At 40.8% G+C, this 26,653-nt stretch overlaps 1 protein-coding gene across 1 annotated transcript in view; it reads left to right on the forward strand.

The window, feature by feature from the left end:
• mao (monoamine oxidase) overlaps window positions 1-25,490 on the forward strand; it is a 40,310-nt gene extending 14,820 nt beyond the window's left edge. Inside the window, exons 2-15 of the mRNA XM_069712056.1 lie at window positions 2,999-3,093; window positions 3,771-3,908; window positions 14,393-14,497; window positions 14,580-14,671; window positions 15,849-15,990; window positions 17,243-17,392; window positions 18,291-18,450; window positions 18,532-18,628; window positions 19,307-19,360; window positions 19,449-19,506; window positions 19,600-19,697; window positions 20,805-20,916; window positions 22,217-22,279; window positions 23,084-25,490. Of these exons, the coding sequence (XP_069568157.1) occupies window positions 2,999-3,093; window positions 3,771-3,908; window positions 14,393-14,497; window positions 14,580-14,671; window positions 15,849-15,990; window positions 17,243-17,392; window positions 18,291-18,450; window positions 18,532-18,628; window positions 19,307-19,360; window positions 19,449-19,506; window positions 19,600-19,697; window positions 20,805-20,916; window positions 22,217-22,279; window positions 23,084-23,239 (1,520 nt within the window). The 3' untranslated portion in view covers window positions 23,240-25,490. The remainder of the gene's footprint in view (window positions 1-2,998; window positions 3,094-3,770; window positions 3,909-14,392; window positions 14,498-14,579; window positions 14,672-15,848; window positions 15,991-17,242; window positions 17,393-18,290; window positions 18,451-18,531; window positions 18,629-19,306; window positions 19,361-19,448; window positions 19,507-19,599; window positions 19,698-20,804; window positions 20,917-22,216; window positions 22,280-23,083) is intronic.
• Window positions 25,491-26,653: the final 1,163 nt, after the last annotated feature.

Here is a 26,653-nt window from a genome sequence, read left to right on the forward strand (position 1 = left end):
AAACTATGTTTAAACTTATATAAACCTTGCTAGCTTCAACAGGGCTTAGCAGGATTTGGAAGGGAGGAACGCGGGGGGAGAAGGTGGTGAGGCAAGATTCAGGGCCAGCAAAACATTTGCACAGATGTGTGTTCCCGCTGAGAGCTCGGTCCTCGTTACGTGTTACCTTCTGCTTTTGTGCTCAGTGTTTGACAGTTTGGCCAAAAGCACAATGTGGTCAGAAGTATATGGACATCCACTGGATGTTGTGTACGTCTTGTTTAGAGCCTTCAGTTTCACTGAGGAAATATTAACGCTTCAGTTCACAATTATATTTGACCAACTTTGTGACGTCGGCTTAAGTGATGCTCCTCACTGTGTCAAAATAAACAAATCATAAAGTTTTCTTAGGTTAGTGTGAACCAGGGGTTTCTAAACCGTAGCTTGTGAAAGGCCAATAGCCTGCGCCCCGGTTCTGAGTAGATCACAGAATATTTTAACAATATACAGTATTTTCTATACATATATTGGCAGCCTAAGTATATTTCGTGATCAATTTCAGCATTTTAAAATTATGTCAGAGAGAACGACACTATCACCGTGATCGATTACCGAGTGGACAGTCTCTCCTCGCTCTCCTTCAGCTGTGTCTGCTCCGCACTGCGTCAGTGCAGCAGAGGTTGAGGTTCACCCTGAGTGAGACACACAGAGATCAGAGGACAGAAACTGCGACCTGCAAAGCGCCTGCAAAGCGCAGCAGAGACTCTCACACTGAGCCGGAAAGAAACGAGTGCTTATGAATTAGGTAAATAACATAAATAAAATATTTTTGGCTGGACTGGGCCAGAGCTATAAAGAGTGGCTGTCACTGAGTGAGTAAGAGATCAAAGTTACACCACAGCTCAGCTGAATTCCACGACTTTTCAAATTAAAAGCCCTCCAGTTTCACAGGGTCCAGCCGTTTACTGGGTTCTGACTTAGACGTGTTTCTTTCAGGAGGGGCGGGGGAACCCAATCGAAGGGGAAACCCTGGATTTTCCTTGTTAAATCTTATATTTGAGTGCTTTATTTGACACTTTTCAAACCAGTTTGGCCGCACACGAGTTGTATGCACTGCAGTAATCATTTAGTGAACATCTGTATAATTGTAAATACATGCTGTTGAATTTAAGCTCTTGTGATACAAAATGTGTGTGTTTAGTATCGATTTGTTATTGTTCACATAAAATAAGCTTATTCTCCTCCGTGCAGCTCCTCCAGACAGAGGAACAGCTTTGCCCATGAGGCTGTCAGGATGTTGAGCTCTCTCCCTTCTCTCCCCCTTGACCTACAGGGCGAGTCTGAACCTTTGCACTATGGACCCATATTTGCACTACGTTGTACTTATATATATATATTGCAGTTAAGTGTCACTGTGGTTGTTGTCTGTCTTATTGTTTTTATTGTTACATTTTTATACTTTTATTGTTTTATCTTTTTATTTTGTACACCTTGGGACTGTGGGAAACAATATTTTGATCTCTCTATGTCTTTTACATATGGTGGATGGACATTAAAGTTGACTTTAGTCAAGTGCTCAGCTACGTGAATAAATGTTACTAAACATGAATAGCTCTCAGACACTTTAATTTTGTCAAGTAGCTATCAGAGTAAAAAAGGTTGGAGACTCCTGGTGTAGAAGTACTCGCCCTGCCTTTCAGATAAAAAGAGTTGCATTATTCAGGGTGCCCGAGTTTTACAAGTTTTTCTCTTGCACAATGTTGAGGGATTCAGTAAGCTGTGAATTTTCAGAAAGAAACTGTAAACTAAGACTGTAAATGTCTTAATGTACCGGGTTTATATTGGGTTTATAGAAACCTTTATTTCCCCTGTTCCCCTGTCTTTTAGCACTAATTCCATCAAGGATCATCAGCTTTTAATCTCCCAGCTTTTAAAATCAAATGCCTTCCGGGTTCCCTTCATGGGTACGCTGTTAATGTGGAGTTTTATTGACGGTAGCTAAACATCGATATAAACTAGAAAATCCTGGTATTGATATAGTATGAAAACAGCATGAAAAACAATTACTTTTATTGACATCAGCTTGAGTAGTATCTCATGTAAATCTTAGAGAAATCACTTTCAGACTATCTGGTTTCTGTGCGTTAGATCGTGTGCTGCACTGACAGTCCAATCCTGCTGAGCCATATGCTGCGCGATAATCCTCTGCGTGTGTGTGTGTGTGTGTGTGTGTGTGTGTGTGTGTGTGTGTGTGTGTGTGTGTGTGTGTGTGTGTGTGTGTGTGTGTGTGTGTGTGTGTGTGTGTGTGTGTGTGTGTGTGTGTACGCGCATCAATTATGTGTATGTCTGATTGAATTAAAGCTATGACAGGGCTTGCCCTAGGTCAGTGTGTGAAAAGCTGTTTTCCTGCCGTACACTCATCGGTTGGTCATTCAGTGTGAGCAAGTCAACATATGTGAAAGTCTAGCACTGGTCTTTGCTCTGCCCTCTCTTTCTCCTCACATGATCAGCAGGTCAGCTGGTTTGTGATTTGTTGTGGAAGACTTTCTCTCTGCCTCTTGGGCCTTCAAAGATTTCCCCTCTCCCCCTGCTTTCCTGTCTTTTCCCATGGCTCTCTGAATTCATTTGGAAGGCGAATGTCCTTTCATCCTTTTTAAAGAGACGTGTACAAGACAAATGAGCATCGCTTTAAAATGGTACATTGAAAGACAAGAGAAATCTGATTTATTTCTAAAGAAAATTACTTTTAATCATCATCCTTCTAGTCAGATTTTCCAAATAATCCCCTTCATCCATCTAATATGTCTGAAAGTTACCTAATTGAGCCATCGCAGCCTCACAAAGACCTGATGAAATGTTTATTTCCGGAAAGGTGTGGCATTGAGCCATTCAGTCATAAAGTTTGACAGCCCTGCTCCACCTGTGTATCTTTACTGTGAGAACACTACAAAGGGAATTAAGATGAAAAAAAAGAGTACACAGTTCCTTTAATAACACGTCTCTCTCTGTCTGTTGGCAGGTTTGAGTGCTGCGAAGCTGTTGAAAGCCAGTGGGCTGAACCCTGTCGTGTTGGAGGCCAGGGATCGGGTCGGCGGCCGCACCTTCACTGTGCGGGTAAGATCAGGAGAGATGTGCTTACTATGAGGGAATATTTTGTGGTTATAATGCCCTATAACAATTAATAACAGTAATTATAATAATAAACTATATTTCTATAGAACCTACCTAACTAATTTGCAGCAGTATACGTTTTGAAAGAAGCATAATGCATCATAGAGATTTTGTTCTCTACTAACACGAGAAAATGTTGCTAATCAATTGTTATTTTTGGACGGTTACAAAAATGTTGACACAGTATAACAGTAAAAATGAATTCTGATATTTTAGTACAATATCCACTTATTTGATTTGTTGTAATTTAGCTTGAAGAAATTTTGACCATGAATTGATGACAGAGTTCAGGTCAAAGAAGAAAAAAGGAGTCAACTTATCGAGAACAACAGATATGCAGTTGTAGTTTGGTGTCATTTGCATTGAAGTGAAAATCAGTTCTATAAAGATGGATTATGTTTATGACCCCTTAGGTTAACATACATAGAGTGAAAAGCAGTGGACCCAGGACAGAGCCATGTGGTACTCCTCATGGAGTTTCAATGGCACTTTTAGGATCGACAGCACTGAAAGCTCTACTGAAAGCACAATAATAAAAAGACTCTTCAGCACTACCAGAAATGTTCTTTAAATGTTCTCCTTGTTGCCTGTTAATGGATTTTTCTGTTTGTTTTATTCAGAGTAAGGAAACAAAGTGGGTCGATCTAGGAGGGGCATACATCGGACCAACTCAGAACCGCATCCTCCGGTTGGCCAAAGAGTACGGCATAAAGACCTACAAAGTCAACGAGCATGAGAGCCTGATTCATTATGTCAATGTGAGTCCCAACATCTATAAGTGGCTTTATTTCAAACAGTGTATAATTTCCTACTTCAAGCGTTCGATGATGTTATATCTGTGCAGGACCACAAATGATCCAGATCTGTCCCACTCTTTAAGTTTCATTTTTATTAATTTAATATTGTCAATTTCCACAACAGAACTCAAACATCCTCAGTTTGACCCTTTGAACAATAGACAGGAAATGCCTGGGTTAAACTTCAAGTATCATTCAAAAGGCATGGCAGCAAGAATGTATATATTCATCAACTGGTTGATTTCACATTACAAACTGTAAACCTGTGCAGCAGGTTGTCTGTTCGCTGGTCCGTCAAGCGTTTAGGTAAGCCAGGTAAGATCACAGTGACAAGATGTACATAATCAATGAAGCGACTACTGCTTTGCCTTCTGTGTGGATTTTGCACAGCTCCTCTCTCACTTTGGGGACAGCGTGGATCCTGCTGCTGTGTGATGCAACAGCTGATTGATAAAGTCAAAGAAAATAAAACAACATTTGTGTTTGAAAGTAGATCAAAAGAGTGACAGGCGCCATCTTGCTAGTTCTGAGCCAGAAGTGACCATATTTGTACGAGCTGGGGAGAAGCGAGTGCTGGCCCAGACTGATCTGGACATCCGACAATACTGCGTCCCGCCCACCAATAGCTGTGACCTGACTGCACTACTGGCCTGTCAATCAAACAGACATGCCCCTAAAAACACAGCTTTTTTAAAACTTATTTTCGAATTAATGACGGGGTTATCTTCAGAAGGACCGCCAGAAAACTAATAATAAGGAGCGACTTTAGCTTACAACACCGAGATAACTCACGGTGAAATTGTGTTGATTTAGCTTAAGGCACTTCTGCATCGTCCTCATTTTTCTGACCCACAGGCTACGTCCACTTTTGTATACAGTCTGTGGTTGTACTTGGGTTGTTAACACTAATACAGAAGGAGACGACCTCAGCTCTAGTCTAAATAAACTGTTCATTCATACAGAACAATGTGATGAGAATGTTTGCACCATTAGTGCTACGTTGGATGTTTGGTACTAAAAAGGTGACACTGAGGTCTTTCCTTAACCACAGTTCTTCCACATTACATGTGGTATTTCTGTGAACAACACAGTCCAAACATTTTTGCGGCGGTGCACCTCAGCCGTGGCCTACGAATGTAGACTCCGCATGTAGCCCCTTAAAATATAAATGTAGCTGTAGACTTTCCCATAGACTCAATGTGTGAAGTGAATTTGTCCCTCAGATTGGTCTCATAGGCTCAAAGCCATAATCGTACCTCACTGATAATAACTTCGAGTGGCAGCTAGAGTTCAGTTGCAGTAACTGAAAGAGATGTGCTGTGGAAGTGTGATCCAACTCAAACCAAAGGCCGTCTCATACCCTCTGATGAACAGCCACATTAGTCTCTTTCCCAAGGTGCTTAGAGAACAACAAGGTAGTACTCAGAAGAAAACCAAATGTTGTGGCTTCCCCGTGACTTCTTATTTAGCGAGCAGCCAGCCACCCCTTTCCTCTCCGGCATTAGTGACTGGAGATGCTAATCTCTGCCGGAGGGATTTCAGTAATGCAGTTTCTCTTTTCTCTGAGTGGTTGAAAGGCAAACAAAGAGGGAAGGAAGAAGGAGACACTCTGGTCATATTTCTTTGTTCTTGTTATTCTTTGCTCAATATCTCATTAGTGTGGGCGCACTGCTGCCCTTAACACAGTTGTGTTCCTCTACCTGATTTAATTTGCAGTTCCTGCCATGTACCCTGATCAAACTACTCCTATAGTAAATCACTGGACTGTGTTTGTGTGTGTGTGTGTGTGTGTGTGTGTGTGTGTGTGTGTGTGTGTGTGTGTGTGTGTGTGTGTGTGTGTGTGTGTGTGTGTGTGTGTGTGTGTGTGTGTGTGTGTGTGTGTGTGTGTGTGTGTGTGTGTGTGTGTGTGTGTGTGTGTGTGTGTGTGTGTGTGTGTGTGTGTGTGTGTGTGCGTGTGTGTGCGTGTAGTGGAGATGGAGATGGAGAGGGCTTATCTCGACATAGTCTGTGTTTCAGTCATTGAATTCTAACTTCAGAAGTGGACTTTAAGCTTGTGGCCTGGAGTTGTGGACACACTCTCTCTCACACACACACACACACACACACACACACACACACACACACACACACACACACACACACACACACACACACACACACACACACACACACACACACACACACACAACACACACACACACACACACACACACACACACACACACACACACACACACACACACACACACACACACACACACACGCGCAAACACACTTTCACTGCATTATATAGAAACTCCTTTCTGATGTCCACCACCCTCACTGCATTTACATGCATGACGGAGCCCGAATACACAGAAAATAAACCTCTGAAATAACCACACTCAAAAGTACTGCTCACAAATCACCAGAAAGAAAGACTGTTGAATTCATCAAAATCAGTATTATAAGCTTAAAAAAAAGTTTATTAATTGCGAGGCTGTTGTATTTCTGGTAACTGCCGAATTTGAACTTCAAATTGAAATTGATGAGCATGTGATGCCTGCTGAGATCAGAGGCTCAGCCCGTTCTCAACCCAGAACTTCAAATACTGCTGTTTTGTAACAGTGAGATAAACACAAGATGCCTTCATTTGGCACCAAAAACCACAAGGTGAGATTCAGGAAGGGATCATGGTTGAGGTGAAATGTGACATGGTTGCTTTTTGGTTGGGGTTAGGCACCAAAATTACAAGGGGAGGGTTAGAAAAAGATCCTGGTTCATGTCTAAAAGAGTAGTATTATGTAAGTAACATTACGCAGATCATTTAAGTTACTTTACCTGCGTTACCTAAGTTAAATACTGTATGTAGGTAACTTATTTACGTTACATAAAAGACACTGAAATTATGTGCTTTCTTGACTTGAACACTGACCTCCTGGATGTCCTGAGTACAAGTGAGCATGCTAAGAGTTTTGTCACATTGATAATGAGGAAAGCTCAACTTGTTCCACTCCTGTCCTGTACGACGCCGGTCATGAGACTGAAAGTTTTCTCTTGTCACCTTGGAAACAGAATTTAACAACAGCCGTGTAAACAAAACCTCCAGAACAGTCTGTCAGTCAGTCACGTCTGGTGGGATTTTTCCATCAACCGTGTTGTTGTGCTTTAGAGATATATTTTTGTTGATCAGGGGCAGTCGGTGCTAACTTCGCTGACAGCTACATAACATTTCTCGTGGCTCTTTCAAAATAAAAGCCCCATTGTGTTCCACTTGTTAAACCCTTTTTAAAGTGAAGCACCAGCATTGGGAAATGTTTGCATCATTGCAGTAACTTAACACAGCTCTGATATCGCTGTAGAAGAACTATCAGTGAACACTGCAATCAGTGTAAGCATTGTTTTATATACAAGTAAATTTCCAAAGGCAAACAACAAACTTTAAAACGGCAAATAAGTCAGAAATTAGTACATGTAGCAATGTAATGACAAGTATAAATGTAACCATGGTGAGATGACAATAAAATGTCCTTATATGCTTATCTTGTGTACTGAAAGGTAATTATTGAAGGTAAACACGACTAGTGCATACCAGAAATAGCATAAAAATCTTCTGTAAAATAATAAAAAGGATTGTGACTGTGCTAAAAACTGAGCTCCGTCAAAACTTTATAATAACATCCATTCATTTATTATGTTAAAAGCTTTTCTTGGAGTTCATGGTCCAATGAAAGGTAGAACATAAAATGAATTTCATCCAAATTACACAAGGTGACACTTTTTGCTCTCCCTTGCGACTCACATCGGGTTCAGCCGAAGGCGACACCACATCTTCCGTGAGCACAAAGAGGTCACCACTGAGGTGCTGATCACAGATCAGGTTCCGGTGACCTAAAAAGATGCTCTCTGACTTGGTTTACTTGATGTTTCTTCTGTCCTAACTTTCAATGAAGTGTGGTTTCATAGTCTTCAGTGTGCTGGTCATCTGATCACTCCTTCACACTGATGCACTGTTGACTTAACCTACTTCAGCGGTGCCGTCAAATGCCACCAGCATGACGCTCGGCACAGACGGCAGCTACAACATAAATCTCTGACAGACTTCCTGCTGTTATGAAGTTATATGTGAGCCCTGAATCCATCCATACTTGTGTGTGGGAGCTGTGTTTCTCCCTGGCTACTATCTCTGTAAGATCCACTGAAAGACACACACACACACACACACACACACACACACACACACACACACACACACACACACACACACACACACACACACACACACACACACACACACACACACACACACACACACACACCACTCGTAGCTTCCTGGCTGGTTTCTATGGCAGCATGGCTCATCAAAAGCTGGTCGTCCCTATCAGTGTCAGACAGTCTGTGTGTATTTTGGCATTCATGTATTTGCGCAGGCACCTGCGTAGAGGGGTGAGGGGTCAGCTGTGTTTTCTGTACCGCTGCCCTCACTGCTGACTCGGAAAAAATAATAATGCAGGTGAAAACTCTGTAGTTTTCTTATTTTCAGAAAATCCCACGAAAAGACCGAAACATACAATAAATTGATCCTGCTTAATGTTATATGTGCCTGAAACCTCATTCTTCTGTGCCATAGCTCTCCACTGTAAATACTGTAAATACTCAGGTGTCCAGCAAATGTGGAGTAATTCTCAGACTTATTTTTAAAAATATTTTTTGTTTATGAAATGTCCAAAAGTAAAAAAAAATAAAAAGCATCATTGTTTTCCAAAAGCCCAAGATACAAAATCTATCCTGTAAAATTTTGGGAGCTTTAAAGGCAGTGTGTGGATATCATCGTGGCTTTTTTTTTTGCAGAAGCACAATCCACATTTAATTCCTGCACCGCTGCACTCATCAGCAGTTCAGAATAAATAAACTTTTACTTACGATTCAGCACATAGAATTGAAAACACATCTGTCGCTGGATCACTACACAGTTGATTGTAAATACCTTTGGATTATCAGAGAAGAAATTCAGAAGAAGAATCTCTAAACAGACTCAGTGTGTGAAAGTGTGTTATCACATAGACAGGAGATCACAGAGCGCGGTATTTAGATTGATCAAACCTCAATGACAGTGTCCACATTTCTTCACAGGACAAAAGCTGGAGTAAAAGTAAAGCTGGAGTAAAAGTAAACCAGCATGTGTCCCAAGCCATTGTGTAATTAGGGTTAGCTTTCCAGCAAGCCACGTAGCTAATCAGCTTTTCTATGGCAGCAGATTGTAATCCAAAAGGCCAATGCTGGTTTCCCTTATCAGCAAACTACTACCTAACAGGCAGCTGCAGCTCTCAGCGCTGGATTTATTAACGTGGTATCACTATCAGAGATGGAGGAAACAGACTTTGATTAAATACTATCCCGCTTATCAGAGATTGAGAAAGAGTGTGGGATTGTCCCCTTCGCTGCTGCAGCACTGCCGATAGCATGCATGTTTGCACGTTCACTGGTCCGATGAGGAAAAGAGCTCATGACTGAATCTTAGCTTTTAAAATGAACATGTTTCATTGTTATTGCCTGATAAGGAAAGATAAGTCCCTTATCTGTTTCCATATGTTGAACTTAAGTGCACACGTGTTTCTGTTTGTTACTTTTGGCTGAGTCATTTAAAGTATTTTTAAAGGTCTCTTGGAGGACCCTCCACCCGGATCAAGTTGCATCTGTTTTTAAAACCCCGTCTACCTTTTTAGAAGACTGCAGAGCGTGGTACAGTCTCTGAAGAGGCCACATGACACAAGCCCGGCTCCGCTCAACTCATGCTAACAGCTTCAGTCGTCACCGTGACTACAGTCTGGAAACCCTGTCCATATAAGGGTTTGTTCAGACACTCTGAAGGGAGGGCCAATCAGCGGCCATCAGGGATGAAGGTTGGTCGGTGCAGATTGGGTAAAGGCTGCTCCAACAGTTACAAAATGAACCCGAGGTCGACAACTGGAAATAATCCTCTGTGGATTACAGACCCATATATTCCCAGGGTCTGTTATTATCAGTCTAGCCTGGTACTACAACAGTTTAAAATGCATGTAGCATTCCTGTTGCATCGTATTTAGTATTTATCGTTTGATAACATCAGCGTTTAATGATTTATTTTTTTACAAGGCTTATCTGTATATTACTGTTTTTAATAGGCGGATGTAAAAATAATTGGTTTTATTTTGTTTATTTCTCTCGACCTGGTGATGAGGACAGACAGACGTATTCGGTTTCTCCCAGACTTCTCTTATACATAAAGGCTTATTAATTTTGAGCTCACGGTTGTGCAGCAGTTACTCATTGAATTTGAGGATGTTGTCTCAGGTGAAAATTAAAAAAAACTGTCTGGGGAAAAAAAAAAACATTAAGCTGAATATCCAACATTTGACATGTTGTGTCCTTTAAAGTTGGTATGAACTGCTGCCCCACTTCTAGCAGACACAAAGCGACAGTAGTATGTATTTGGAGTTGTGCTGTAACGTCCATTCATTGGGCTCCAGCAGCTCAACATGTGGCTCTACAGCTGTTAGATGCTGCTGACTTTGTGTGTTTGGTGCTGAGTATGTAGTGTACGTGAAATTCATCAGAGCCACCAAAATGCTCAGTGAAACGTCAGGTGATAACTCTGTGAGTTTGTCTCTATTAGTTACACTTCTCACAGCAATATTGCCAACACAACATTTACATCTACAGTATTTGAAGTTGCCTTTTTGGCAACCTGATGAAAGCCAGTACCATATTAATTTACTTTTTAGCTCTGTCCTGCGACACATATCTGTCTCTTTAGCTGCCACGTGCTCCACGATATGACTGTAGTTATATAACACTTATGAGAGATGTGAGTGAAGCTGTTTGCCATAAAAAACAAGATAAAGACACTAAATCATTGCAGGGCTATCAGGTAACATTCGTACAGGAGGTATATCAAAGTTTTTCTGCAAACATGTGGAAACAATAATTGTGAGAGCTGCCAGTAAGTAACAATGGTAAAACAAAAATAGAACTGCATCTTGACCTTTAACCTTTTTTTGACCCACTGTTAGTATATAAATATTAATGAGAGTATCTTTCAGGCCAAAACAGTGTATGATTAGGCAGTCCAATCAATAATAGACAATAGATCATTTGTTTACAGCACAATTACAAACATATGGTTTGCGTAGGCGTAAGGTTGAAGGTGAGCGTCACTTCTTCCTCCGTCTGTTCATCCGATTGACTGTCAGAAACAGCTTCCACTCTGCGCTACACTTACCTGTCCTCATGTTGTGTTTGGTTGATGCTCTGAGTGAGGCTGACTAGTCGCTGACTGATGTGGGAACAGATGCTGCCCTGCATCCTCTCCCTGCCCTCCCCTCCTCTGCTCTCCTCCTTCTGCATTCACTTGGCCAGCATCACCATGGTGACGGACCTGTTGTTCCACGGCAACGGACAGCTCTGAGCACCGGGCAGCGGATACTGTACGCTGTGAGACCCATCATCATCATCATCCCTCTCTGTCTGTCTCTCAGTGGTGTGTTGCATTACAGCAGAAACCAGACATGATGATTCATTAAAAAAAAAAGGGAAAAAAAGGAAATGTCTTAATGTTGCAGTTGCCGGAGGGTTCGTTGTTGTTAGAAAATACTAACAGGAGAAACTTGAATGTTCACCGACTTCAATTAACTTTGATGAGCTGTCTCTTTTCGTGTCTTTAAGTTCGTACATACAGCCTCACCTAAGTTGGTTATGCCATTGTTTTTGGTAAATTATTGTCCATCCATCCTTTATCAATTTTTTTTTTAGCTACTCAGAGTGATGATTGCGCAGTAACTGTTATAACTCAGTTCATCTGAGGAAAGAGTATCTCAGATCAGCAAAGGTGACTCCGGGTGATGGAACTGAGGCCTCACTACACCGATAGACATCCTGACCAGGAACAAATGGTTTAAAGTGTATTTACTATTCTTTCAATGGAAAACAGGTCAAAAGAAGATGACACGTACGCAGTTAAAAAATAAACATTGTTTTAAAGATTATGGTTTATTTAATTTGACCCTTCCTTATCTAAAAATACACACTGCTGTGATTAACATCACATTTGATTGCAGAGCTGCTTTCACACTTTTCAAACACAGAAAAAAGGCACAGTACAGCACCAAGTTATATTTAACCAACAGAAGTCACATCCTCAAATGGTTTATTTGGGCTTTTACTGATCTTGTCATTTGTCTGATAGATAAAAGAAAAAACTAAGTTTATAAGTGACACAATAATATTGTTGGAATACTGTGTTTCAGGTGCACAAGGCAAAAGAAAAGGACATTTTAAAAACAATTAAGAACAGTGATTAATACATTAAAAACAGTGATAAAAACATTAAAAACAGTGATTAAAACATTAAGCAAGCTAAAAAAAAATAGGATAAAAGTTACAGTGCAGTTTAAGACATCCTCAAGTCTGGTTCAGTGAAAGGCAGCAGCAAACAGAAAAGTCTAGTCTTGATTTAAAGGAGCTGACGGTCTCAGCAGACCTGCAGGTTTCTGGGACTCAGTTCCAGAAATGTGGAGCATAAAACTGAACGCTGCTTCTCCATGTTTAGTTCTGACTAAACATGAGTTTAAGGCAAACTCCATCTGCCTTAAAAAGATGTCTGCGCTCCCAGAAAAGGTCGAATTTGTTGATAAAATGCACTGAATGGACAGTACATACAGTTGAAAGCCATTTGTTCAGTGCAAACAGCCTGCTGAATCGTTGGTGTCTGTGAAATGTAACATCTCCAGTGTAACTTAAGTTGATAGAGATGGACCCACATTGTGTAACCCTCCACACCCTCCACACACACACACACACACACACACACACACACACACACACACACACACACACACACACACACACACACACACACACACACACACACACACACACACACACACACACACACACACACACACACACACACACACACACACACACACAATTGTATTGCTGAGTTTAGTAAATACAAACTAGCAACCAAACTTCACATGAGACTGTTGTCAGTATCTGATTGGTGTTGGTATCCAGTCACTTTTACCCATGAAAAGAAAAGAAGACTTTATGGCCAGATAACAGTTGAGAAACTCTACGTAGCCACATATGTTACATAACTGAACATGAAATAAAAAGAAATAAAATGGGATACCAGTAATTGATGGTTTGATACAAATGTGGTCAGGAAACAGTCTCAAATAAAACAATAAAATGACAAGCCAATCTTGCCAAAGTGACATTGTTGGTTTATTATTACTGTAGATTGAGCCAGTAAAACATCACGAGGGAGATCTAGAGGGTTTCTACTGTGGGCCTGCAGGAACATGATTATAGTGTCCACTGCGAGGCGGCTGGCAGTCACACAAAGGCTTCACTATATGTAGATGATCTTCTTTTTCTGTCAGGAAAAAGCTAAAGTTTAATGGGCTTTGAAACAAATGTACTTGTCAAGCTAAATGTCAATGATGTTACGCTACAGAGATTATGGGAGGTTGCATCAACACACATGCATGAACAGGCGCGTACAGTTCTGTTCCTCCACACAGCTGAGAGGCCGTCGTTAGAAAGCAATAAAAAGAGATCTGGAGCTGCACCAAATACTTGTTGAATGTCCGCATCAGAGAACCGACATTAATGACCTTGATCACCCTCCACACACACACACACACACACACACACACACACACACACACACACACACACACACACACACACACACACACACACACACACACACACACACACACACACACACACACACACACACACACACACACACACACACAGTCACTTTCACCATGTGGTTGAGAAATGTAGCAGCTGTGACACTCTTATTAATCTGTGATGACTCTTAATCTTTGAATAATAGATAACAATGTTCCTCCCAATTCTTTGAATACTGTTTACAGACATTCTGACTAAGCATATCTGAAGGTTAACCAAAGGTTGACTGATGTAAAACCACCATTATTAACCATTTCCTATCTATTAACTGTCTCCACCCTGATGATTTAACCTGGATGTATGAGCAGGGTGGGACAGAATAAGACAGATCACAGCAGGATATGAAAGCAGTTCAGTTTCAGAGGCAGCAGCTCTGTAAGGTTAGATGGCCGTATACAGTTCATTACTTATTAAATTATACTTTAAAAAGAACTGACAAAAACAAGTTACTCCTGAGGTACAAACTGGGCAGAACTTCTGCAATGTCAGACATCATATCTGGCAAGATCAACAAAGCGTATTGACAGTTCACTGCAGCAGCCAAAGTCCAATAACAAGATGTGCTAGTCTCCAAAGTGTTGACACTGAGCAGACAGAATATAATATACTGTTTTGAATGTCAGATGAATGTGAGAAAGTTAATTGTTAAGTTAGTTGATGACTATATGATGACTGTAAGAATATATTTTGTGTTATTGTGGTTATGATGATGTGTCCAACAGGGAAAGTCGTACCCGTTCAAAGGCTCCTTCCCTCCCATGTGGAACCCCATCGTCTTGTTGGACTTCAACAACCTCTTTAGGACAATGGATGAGATGGGCAAGGAGGTGAAGACAGACTCTCTATTGTTGTTTGCTTTGATTCTCTCTACATGGATGTTTGGTGTTTGAACCTTGTCCTGTGTTTCAGATTCCCAGAGAGGCTCCCTGGAGAGCTCCCCATGCCGAGGAGTGGGACAAGATGTCCATGAAGCAGCTCTTTGAAAAAATCTGTTGGACCAGGTAACACATAAAAAAAAAAAAAGGTTTCCATTACTGTGCTCACTTTGTGTTTCTTATTTAACCCCTAAACTCTCAGAAACAGCCAGAGAGAAAACTCTTCCCCTGTATTACACACTGGTATCAGCTCATTGTAACAAACATTGCAAAATGGTAGTTTCTGCCTTTTCAGTTAAATATATACTGAAAACACTGTTTTCACTATTAGAGTCTAACAAAGGAAATGCTTCCTACGTTTTAGTAAGAAAGGGCAGATGTTGACCAGGCCCAGAATCACATCAAAGCCTTTAATACACCTGTCAGTCCACTAGAGGATACCGTGTCAGTTTCAAGTTTTGCCCTGCCTCTGATTGAAAAGTACCAACAAGTTACCTAACATAAAGTTCATGAGCATGTCTTTAGTTTTGGTAGGTACTTGGTCAAGAGAATTTGGTCACATTTTTTCTTGGAATAAATTGAACATTTTTGAAACTTTTTAATGCAAAATCACAGATATGAACTTCATGGTGGTGCAGGATGAAAAGTCAGGGAATCACCAAAATCATTTGGATTCACCCATCTGGTACATTTCTATACTAAATTACATTGCAATTAACCCGACTGTAATTGAATGCTTTCCGTCTGATCTAAAGCTGACAGCCAGATCAACATGTGTTTTACCTCTAGAACCATGATGCCATCATGACTTCTAATACATAGCTGTACAAAACCTGAATTATGATATGAAGAGTTGCATGATTTTCAGTTTCCACCTCGATGGTGATGGTGGAACCATGATGGCAGGCTGTGGACCTGAATCATGTCAAATCTAACTGCTTTCTAAATATAAAATCGGCAACCTGATAAATAACGAGATTATAGTGTGTACAGTTGTCAAAATAACAATTCTGCTCTTGAGAATTTACACTCATTTTATATTTAAACCACCCACAGAACATTAAAGTACAACTGTGTGTCAGCAAATCAGGACAAACATGAAATTACAACAAACCTGAAAATCCCCTTGACAGTGTGCTATATAATTATAAATAGGATGGTTTTAGACTGGGAAAATTAAACCAAAATCAAAGTCTGATGGTTCACATACTAGTGTAGGATCACATAGATAATACAAGAAGACAATCACAGCTACAAAGTGCTTTTTAAGTAAATCGTACTGTCCCTTTAATCCCTCTTCTAGGACTGTTCGTCAATTCGCCACACTGTTTGTGAACGTGAACGTGACCTCTGAACCCCACGAGGTGTCGGCTCTGTGGTTCCTCTGGTACGTGAAGCAGTGCGGAGGGACCATGAGGATCTTCTCCACCTCGAATGGAGGACAGGTACGTCTGCACGAATGCGTTTGTGTGTGGTATTCACCGTATTTTATGTACCAACTGAGTTTGAAAGTGCGTCTAACCCAAATATTCCCAACGAGGATATTTAGGATAATCATTTGTATATTTAAATTGATTCCCACCAAACAAGGGATACAAATCACAAGTTTTCCTGGAACTCTCTCTGTAAAATGGGGGATAGAAGACAGAGGCCAGAAGTGGCCTGCCAAGAAGTGGACTTGAGCTCACTGTGTCCTGCAGAGACACATTCATTCATGCAAACACAAGACTGAGCATCAGTGAGAGATCCCATAGCTTCTAAATCAGCTCCAGTACATTTACCTTTAGTCTGCTCCCGATCAGCCCAGCATAATTATGAGCCTGACAAAAGATGTTTTCTTGGAGCGCCGGGGCGAGCACATTCTGCTGATGTTCTTTCTGGAGCTGAGTGGCCCTGTTGCCATAGACACTGAGGACTGGGATTGTGTTTTGGTAAATAGATGACATTGTGAATAGATGACATTGTGGCCAGCTATGTAGGCGTTTCCTGTTTGCTAGACCTTCTTATTTAACACATGTTAATGGCTGTATGCCTGGCTGTGTATATGATATAACACACATAGATTTGGTTTGTTATGCATATGGAGGCTCATTTTGTATTCATCACTTTCAGCTCAGCTTCCCAGTAGAACTGCAAAAATAAACTCATCCATCATCAAACAAGCCTGTGCTCACCTTGTTTCACTGCCACGACCGATTTAGGTTTAGCTACGAATTATTCAGAGAATGGCAACAAATTCATGCAAATGTCCCAGTGGAATGCACACAATGTGTTTGTGATCAGGGAGAACGGAGCGATGTTGACACTCGCCATATGGAAAAGGTCACTGCCGTTTACATTTTGTGTATCAGAGCTTTGGCAGCACTCGTTCCACTCACTCAGTCTCCTCTTCATCCAGCAGTTACTGGCCTCAGTTCTACAAACACATTATAGGAAATATAAATAGGAAGAGAAAGAAAGAGGATAGATTGAGGATAACCGGTGTGTTACACCAAAAATAATCAACAGATTTTATCAGCTTCCCTCCTAAATGTCGGTTTTATTAGCCCACTGGAATAAACTCGACCCAATATGCAGTAACTATATAAATATCTTGCAGCGCACAGGAAGAAGGTCAACTAGATCCATACAGTCTTGCTGCATCTGCCCTCTGTGGTGGTGATGAATGACCTCTGCTCTCTTCATCTCCCTCTGCAGGAGAGGAAGTTTGTCGGCGGCTCCAGTCAGATCAGTGAAGGCATGGCCCAGGAGCTGGGCGACCGCGTTAAGCTCCAGTCTCCGGTCTACCGGATCGACCAGACGGGAGACATGGTGGTGGTGGAGACGCTGGACAAACAGACGTACATGGTCAGTACATTACAACAGTCTCACTGCAGAACTTCCTTCGGTTTACCATTAAGAACTGGTCTTAAGTCTAATTTTGACTTCACTTTAGTTTTTTCATTTAGTGTTACTTAGAGTGAAATATTGTACTTTTATACACTACATTGATTTGACATCTGTAGAGAGAGGCATTCGCCCGCTAAACTTCTCAAGTGGTTTCATTAAGATGAAAATGTTTGAGGCCCAAAGACGTCCAATTATGAAATATTTCACAAAAAAGCTGATATAAGAGAAAAGGCAAACAACTGAAAACAGATTTGCAAAGGAGAACTGTGTTTATTTTCTTTTTTCCCTCCGTTGAATCCATCAGGATTCATCAAAAACCAAAATGTGACTCAAATATGGATGCATCAGTATAAAGAATGAAGTATTATGATAAATAATATTTTTTCAGTCATAGGGATCATTTGCAAATGGAAAACAAGTGTTTACATTTTGGTGATGATACTTCTGTACTTTAGTATATAGGATTTTTAATGCAGGACTTGTACTTGCAACAGAATAATTGTACTTTTACTGTAAACAATCTGAGTACAGCAGATCAGCTATATTGTTTTTTTTTATTCATATATCATTATCTTTCTATTGGTGTGTAAGGAAAAAAAAAATACTTGTTGTATGTGTACACTGCATAATGCAACATAATGTAGTCTTGATGTGACACATCCTGAGAGTAAAGGAGTAATATGTTTGCACAAATGTGACTCTTCCACCAACAGTGTGAAATGTAAATATTTTGCTGCCATCTACTGGTTGCTTGGCAACCTACCACCACCGAAATGTGATGCAACTCCCTCTGTCCTGTCTCTTGAAAAAAAAAAAAAAAAAAAAAAAAGATATCTTTTTTGTACGTCTGTCTCAGGCTAAGTACTTGATCTTGGCCACTCCTCCCGGTCTGAATCTGAAGATGCACTTTAACCCCGAGCTGCCGCCGCTGAGGAACCAGCTGATCCACCGCGTCCCCATGGGCTCAGTCATCAAGTGCATGGTCTACTACAAGGAGAACTTCTGGAGGAAAAAGGGTACGCAGGAGGTGGACGGTGTGGACAGGATGAAACGCTGCAGGAGGTGACGCTGTTTTGAACGTTTTCTTGTGTCACCAGGTTACTGTGGCAGCATGGTGATCGAGGAGGAAGACGCTCCCATCGGCCTGACGCTGGATGACACGAAGCCTGATGGGAGTGTACCAGCTATTATGGGGTGAATACAAAGCTCCAGACAGTTCTCTGCAAAATGATATACTTAATACTATGTTTACATTATGTACACTACATGAGCAAAATATGGCGCCCGAAAACATTGCATCTACATGTGATTGTCTCATTTCAAGACGAGGAGAGTTGAAGGATAAGAGTGGTATTGTTCTATATTGTTTAAACTATCAACCATTTCCACTAAAGACTAAAAGCAGCAACATGTTTTTCTGTTGCTTCATACTTTCTGATTTCCCTTTCATGTGTGGCATCTGCTACACTTCCTGCAAAGGGGGTTTAAAAATAAACAAAAAACATACTATGTCATCTGTAGATTAAATTTAGTCATTTATACAGCTGGACATTGCACTAAAACCGGAGTAATTACTGCATCATATTGGGACTTTTTTCATCAGTAGATTAACATGCATGTGGTGAACTAGTGAAATACACAGCAGGGCAGTTTGAACAACTAAAGAGCTCTATGGCACAGAAGAATGGCATGCTGCTGTCCAAAATATTAATGTGGTGTTGCATCTTAAATAGAACAAGAAATTAGACCACAAGTACAGAAGAAGAACAAGAAGATTGTCTGGACAAATGTGGCCATGTAGTGTAAATAATGTGTAACTGCAACGTCGCATATTTACTACTTGATAATATTTCTCTTTTCTCTTTCCCACAGATTCATCCTCGCCCGCAAGTGCAGAAAGCTCTCAGGCTTGTCGAAAGAAGAGAGGTAGAAAACATGGCTGAGACAATACAGCAGATTACAACACTATTATAAATCGCAAGATCGCTTTAATCCAAACTGTTGCTGTGTTTAGGTTGGCGAGGATCTGTGAGATTTACTCCAGAGTGCTCGGCTCAGAGGAGGCGCTGCATGTAGGTTTGGATGCAGAGGAACACATCATCACACGGCTACAGTGGATCAGTTCGGCAGTTAAAACCATCTCTGTGTCCACTTGTGTCTTTCAGCCGGTGCACTATGAGGAGAAGAACTGGTGTGAAGAGGAGTACTCTGGAGGCTGCTACACAGCCTATTTCCCCCCGGGAATCCTTACCCAGTTTGCCAAGTAAGTCACACGCACACACACACACACACACACACACACACACACACACACACACACACACACACACACACACACACACACACACACACACACACACACACACACACACACACACACACACTCCTATGCATGTTCATTGGCTATTTGCAATTTACATTTACATTATTTCGATTTAATGCCTAACAACCGGCCAGGTCACAGATTCATGGTTAATGTCTGAAATTAATTCATGAGCATTAATGGATTTTTTTTATTTTTTATTTTTTTATTTTTTTTTTTTAATCTCTGGATAAATGGAGGACATTGAATACAGGTTTTTTTGGGTTTTTTTTTTAGTTTTTTTTTTAGTTTTTTAAAATAATTTTAATTTTACATTTCCTGGTTGCTGCGGCACAGTGGTGCAGTGTTTAGCATTGTTGCCTCACAGTAAAAAGGTTCTGGGTTTGAGTCCGGGCCTTTCTGTGTGGAGTTTGCATGTTCTCCCTGTGCCTGCGTGGGTTCTCTCCAGGTACTCCAGCTTCCTCCCACCATCCAAAAACATGCACCTCAGGTTAATTGGTGGTTCTACAAATGTCCCTCAGGTGTGAATGAGAGCGTGAATGGTCTTTGTTTCCGTCTGTCTCTATGTGGTCCTGTGATGGACTGGCGATCTGTCCAGGGTGAAACCTGCCTTCACCCAAAGTGAGCTGGGATAGGCTCCAGCACCCCAGTGACCCTGTTCAGGATAAAGCGGGTATAGATAATGGATGGATGGATGGATTTCCTGGTTGCCACACTTATTGTCCCAAATTCCCACCTAATATCTAAAAGCACTGTGGTTTTGATGTGCACAGGGCGCACTCAGTTGTAATATAAATAAAAGTGTAGTTGCCATATACTTTTATTAATTACAGCAGCAGTGCCCAAAAAGTTTCCAATGTTTTTGAGTTTTGTATTTGTATGGGATAGACCTTCGTGCTGGATGACAAGCAACTTCACATGTAAATCATAAACATGAGCATCCACACACCAGGGGCCGCTGCAGAAAGGGGTGAAAACAAAACTGTTCAGGCTGAAATCTGTGAAACTCTGTAAGCTCTCATGTTTTCTGTCTTTCCCTGTCCCCAGAGTGCTGAGGGAGCCGGTCGGCAGGTTGTACTTTGCAGGCACAGAGACAGCTACAGAGTGGAGTGGCTACATGGAGGGAGCAGTACAAGCTGGAGAGAGAGCAGCCAGAGAGGTCAGAGCACAAACAACCTTCAAACAATTTAACTTCACGTCCACTATTCACAACATGGAAGAGTGGAGTTCCACTTCTACTTTAAACATCATTAGGAGCCGGTAGAGCCTGTGTGTGTACATACCAGCTGTCTGATGATGTCACTCATCGTCAGCCTATCAGCTGACACACCTGGTAGATATTAGCTGCTGTACACTAGCACTGCCTGAATCAGATTTAGGTTGGGTGCGTTTAAGAAAAAAAAACTTCTTAGAGTTTGAGGTTCATGTTGGTCCATTATTAAATTAATTAAGTTGTTCACTTCATGTTTCAGTGTCTCTCTGTCCACTTCATGATGAAACACAAAGCCGACAGAAGAGAACAAACCGCAAAGAACAAACCAAACAATGAAACAACCATTTAACCAACAGCAAGACCAGCATTACAATTCATTATTAACATAGGACATTAAACAAGTTGCTGTTTTAAACAAAATAGTTCAACTGAGCTTCACCTCAATTACCTGCAGCAGAGAAATCCTGCTTTTATATTAATTCATTAGGAAGGAATTAATACCCAAGTAGTTTTACTGAAATGCTGAATTTTTTTCCCTCTGTGTTTTATTTATCTAGTTTATCAAACTCTCTGTCCGGTTCTCCTTTGAGAGCCCAACTTTTCACACCTTTAACAAATTAATGAGCAACTGAAAAAGGAGAATTAAACATGCAGCGTTTAGACACTGATGTATTAATAGTGAACTATCGAGCAGGAGAGGGTTAGTCAAAGAAGTGGCGTGTTTGCCTTATGAACTTCATGTGTATTTGTTTTTAATTTCCTCTTTGGACGTGTCCTTCTGTCTGAATAATCCCTGCAAATGTGTATCTTGATTGCCATTCAAACACCAGAGCACACTTGTTTGGTTATGATTCCTTCATGATCAATCTTTCAACTCCATATTTTCTCCCTCATCAGGAGGGCCCGCCTCCAAGTTAGAGAACCAGTGACTGGTGCTTATTCATTCTGCTGACTTAAATGCTTGAACTTCCCCTGAACACTCCTGCACCACCTGTTGCTTTCAGTTTTTCTCCTCCTGCAGCAGAATAAATTGCGGTCTCAGGAGATTTTCTAAGTGTTCACGTTCCTCCGTGTTGTTGATTTCCGCCACTGCTGGGGAGTTTGTGAGCTAAGCAGCAGTTTAGTCTACACTTTGGTTCAGGACAAACACAAGTGGGGTTACAGCAGCCAACTCAAATGCATTATATCACTTTGAAACCAACGGTTGCAAATTTTGTGTCGTGACTCACACAGCATGTTCTTGCAGGTCTTGTGTGCAATGGGTAAAATCCACCAGAGTCAGATCTGGCAGACGGAGCCTGAGTGTGAGGTAAGGAAAACCAGATGAAACTCTTCTTTTGCACCGCACAATGTTTGGCTGTCTGATGTGGAATTTAACAATTGTGGGAGAAACACAGAGAAACATTTGGCCCTACTTGGTACTGTGAAACAATAAATGACCAATGGATGATTTTGGAGCTTTGGTGACAACCTGCTGCAAAATTCAGGCAGCTACCAAGTCTGACATCTGCAAAACTAACCAACTAGAAAACAGAATGTGAAATGACCTGGAAGACACTGGGTAGTGCAATATGTCATAATGACTTTTATGAATAAAGTTTAGGATGAGAAAAACACACACACACACACACACACACACACACACACACACACACACACACACACACACACACACACACACACACACACACACACACACACACACACACACACACACACACACACACACACACACACACCTATAAAACATGATGATGGAGGCAGCATGGATAAAAGGTTTGTGGGGCTGGTACAACAGAAAACGATGCAGCTAGATTGTCCAATTATACAAGCAGCACACATGCATGACATGAGCTGATGACGTGTCTCTGCTTTCATGTACTTATTTTCTGTCGACATACTGTTTATCATAGCTCTACAATTCACCGGGCAGTCATCGCACAATCTGTCATGCTTCAAAATGAAGGCAAACACTCTGACACAGGTTGAGACGCAGACTTTATCAGAGCTTCGCACCGTGACATTTAATGAAGTTTTACCCTCATTGTTGCCAAACAGTCTAAAGGCTCTTAACTTAAACCTCGCTCCGCCTTCTTTTCTTTTCCTCCTGCAGGAAGTGCCAGCCCTCCCCTTTGTCACCACCTTTTGGGAGAGGAATTTGCCTTCAGTCTGTGGTCTCCTCAAGTTCATGGGAGTCTCCACCGTCCTGTCTGTTGCCACCGCGGCCGGCCTCGTGGCCTACAAGAAGGGCCTCCTCCCTCGGAGCTAAACTGCCAACGCCCGTCCACTCACTCCTCTGCATCTGAAGGGGACACATCTTAATAGACACTGTACTCGTTTACCTCTAGTGCACTACTACAAAGCGGTGAACTATGTAGGGTATAGGATGTTTTTTTTTTAGAAACACAGTGCTGTAAGAAAGACTGTTCAGCAAAAACACTAACACGCTGTCATTTTGTGCACTGTTTGTCCACAAAAAAGGAGAGGGCATGAAAATAGTGACGGGCTGATTGAAAGTTAAGAGATGCTAGTTAGAGAGGAGTGAAGAAGACTTAACTTCAGTTTAAATCTACATTAAATCTAAGACTCAGATTGTGAAACCAATGAAGGAAAAAGATCTGAATCATTTCTTAAAATGAAAAAGTATATATATATATATATATATATTCATCACTTACTATTGCATTGCCAATGAATTCACCCTCTTGATTACATGTGAGTTGAACTCATGCTTACTCTATGTGTGTGAGCTTTGTCTGTATGCTTTGGTGAGCATGCATTTGTGGGTGTGTGTTTGTCGAAATTATTGTACAAAGTGTGCATGTGTGTGTATGTGTGTGTATGTGTGTGTGTGTGTGTGTGTGTGTGTGTGTGGGAGTGGGAGTGTGTGTTTGTTTTTATGTGTCTAATTACCTCTGCTGATTTTAGGTGCTGATTTATTCTGGCCAAGCAGCTGTAGCTGTTTAATGAGATCCAATAACACGAGAAGAGAATAGAAATAGTGCCATTGATCATTACACAAATTACAGAGGAGGTTAAAGGATAAGGCTGGGGTTACTCTAGTATTTTCTTACTGTCAACAAATCCCATAAAATGACAAAAAAAACATTAAAAAAAACAATGAATTAATTAAGGATTAAGTAATTTAGTATTAAGTTTGGCTGTGTAGCTAAAGCCTTATTTAGCTTGTTTCATTGAGTTATAGAGCTCCAAAACCCATTCAAAACATCAGTCATTCACACCTTTGCACTGTTTCTAAATAGGACACCAAATATGCACTATTCAGACTAAACAGAAAATTCTACCTGGTGTTATTTGCGCCAATTTGTGTTTTGGCAGTTTCTATAAAATAAACCACAGTTAATGGCTTTAATAAAGAATTCACATATACCTTTAAAAAAAATAAAAATAAAATAAAATATTGAAAGTTTGCAGATCCGTATTCTCAGACCAGACAACTGTAACATATTTCAACTTCATTTTGATGTTCACATTTTGGTTCAAAATGGCGACGGGAAGATACTTTGATTGATTTAAAAAAAATTATTTTGCATATCTGGATCTCATAAGTTGCAAGTATTTTTGAGAGCTGCATTTGTTTGATAATGAGCAACAAATTGTAGCTGTCACACACCAGGAAGCAAAGGTGTGGCTGTATTTATGCAGTTACTTGTATTTTGGAACTTTTTGTTGATGTTGAGTTCTTGGACTCATCTCAAAACTCACCAGGAAGGCAATTCTTCATGTTATTTTTCTACAGTTTCTCTCTTTTAGCCTTAGTTCTCTGTATCTATACCGCTCAAATATTGAGCTTAAATGAAAACTTTTGCAACTTGTGTGAATGCATCAAGTCAAGCCCATTGTATTCTTATATATGCAGTAATTGCAAAATTTCAATTAGAATTAAATAAGAGACACTTTTAATTGCAGATCCTCAACTCAGATATTTCTGATTCGTGAACCAAATCCACAGCTTAAAATAGTAACAATGCTTTATATTCACTTCCCTTTCTGAAAGATTCATGTCGTCAGGTGGAACAGGCTAGAAAGTATTGACAGACAAGACAAATGAATTGTTGGTTTTCATGGGATTTGTTGCTAATTAAGAAAAATATAGAAGAAAAAAGATAAGAATAAGAAGAATAATGCCAGCATTATACTCTCATTAAAACCTTTATTTGGGGGTAATGTAGTGCTATTGATCAGCCCTTTATGGTTATATTTTTGGTAAATATAATGGAAGCATTTGAATGTAATTTCTTTTCAGACTAGAAAACACATTACTTGTTGCATTGTTAAGATAATCAGACTTTTGACTTGTATGTTTTTAGCTTTTACCTGCTCTTATTCCAAATTTAGATTACCACACAGGGTTGCACTGCAGCTGAACAAAACTACACAATGTGTTTTTTTAAAAAGCCACAAATCTGCCATGATATCATTGGAAGCCATTTTAGAGCAATCCACCATGTAACGTTGTGACCAGACCTGCAGTTGCTCGGTAAAGGCCTTCAACAAGAGTGCTGGACTCTGTTAACTTTACATTACTGCACCTATCACATGTTTTACTGTATCATTTACTTAATGAGAAATCTAATGAGTTTTAATCACATAGAATTTAGCTCATGTTCTGTAAGAAACATTCTGATTTGTTGAAGGAAAATAAATGTAAATATATCTTATTCCCAGAAAGATTGAACAGACATTTAAGAGAAACAAAATTCATACTTCACAACTGAAAATCACAGCTTGATTTGTTGCTGTAGACATTAACTGTTGGCCACGTTGCGAGCACCTCAACATTTGTCTGAGTAGAAGTTGTGTTTTTTTGTAACGTGATGGAAATCTGATGTTGGAGGTAGCTGTGAAGAAAACATCTATTCATGCATCTGTAATGAAGGCCAGTGCACTGTCGGTGCGGCTCCGCCCGATGCCAGACTCATGCTGTTCTTGTCCCAAAGACTGGTGTTTGTGAGTGTAGTTTATCTGTTGTGCCTTAATAGAAGTTGGTGTGTTTTTGTCATTTTTCTCAAGTGCCTGTGTGACTCTTGACACTCTCTGCCCTTGCCCCCCTGTCCTCCTGACTACACTGGAAGTCAGAGGTCAGATGGACCGGGTCATTGGTTGAAGACATTATCAGTAACATTTAATATATATGGGACGCCTAAAAAAAATAACTTGTCCCTCAAATCGTGTCCATTTTAAAGTTTTCCCCCCACATTACCCGAGCTATGTCCTCACTATAAACTTGACTCAGGTGAAGCCGGTTGTATAAACAGCTGTGATTAATAAAGCTCAGACTGTTGGGGTGATCGAACTGCTCATCTCTATTAAAGCCAAGTCAGTGTGTGCTTTGTATTGTGATTGCAGTGCTTCACTATCTGTCTCCCCTTGCTGCGGTGCCCTGCGGTGCGGTGTCTCTCTGGCTGTTTCAATTCACCTCATCTGCACTGACCTTTGACCCTCCATTTCTCAGTCTCTTGACCTGCCCCCCTCACCCCCCTCACCCACATTCCAGCATTTGCACCGGTTTTGCGCTCTTCCAGGCCAACTGTAGAAGTAAGGATTGGACAATGATGTGACATTTGAACCCCTCATTATAAGTCTTCTTATTTACAGTTGGCTAATGTCAGTGAACAAAGAAAGGCAGCACCCTCTGTCCATCCTCTCCAGACTCCAGTTG

Source organism: Brachyistius frenatus, unplaced genomic scaffold (assembly GCF_029030835.1).
Source record: "Brachyistius frenatus isolate BFR_SWC_R1_liver_20210118 unplaced genomic scaffold, ASM2903083v1 Contig_106, whole genome shotgun sequence".
Taxonomy (NCBI): domain Eukaryota; kingdom Metazoa; phylum Chordata; class Actinopteri; family Embiotocidae; genus Brachyistius; species Brachyistius frenatus.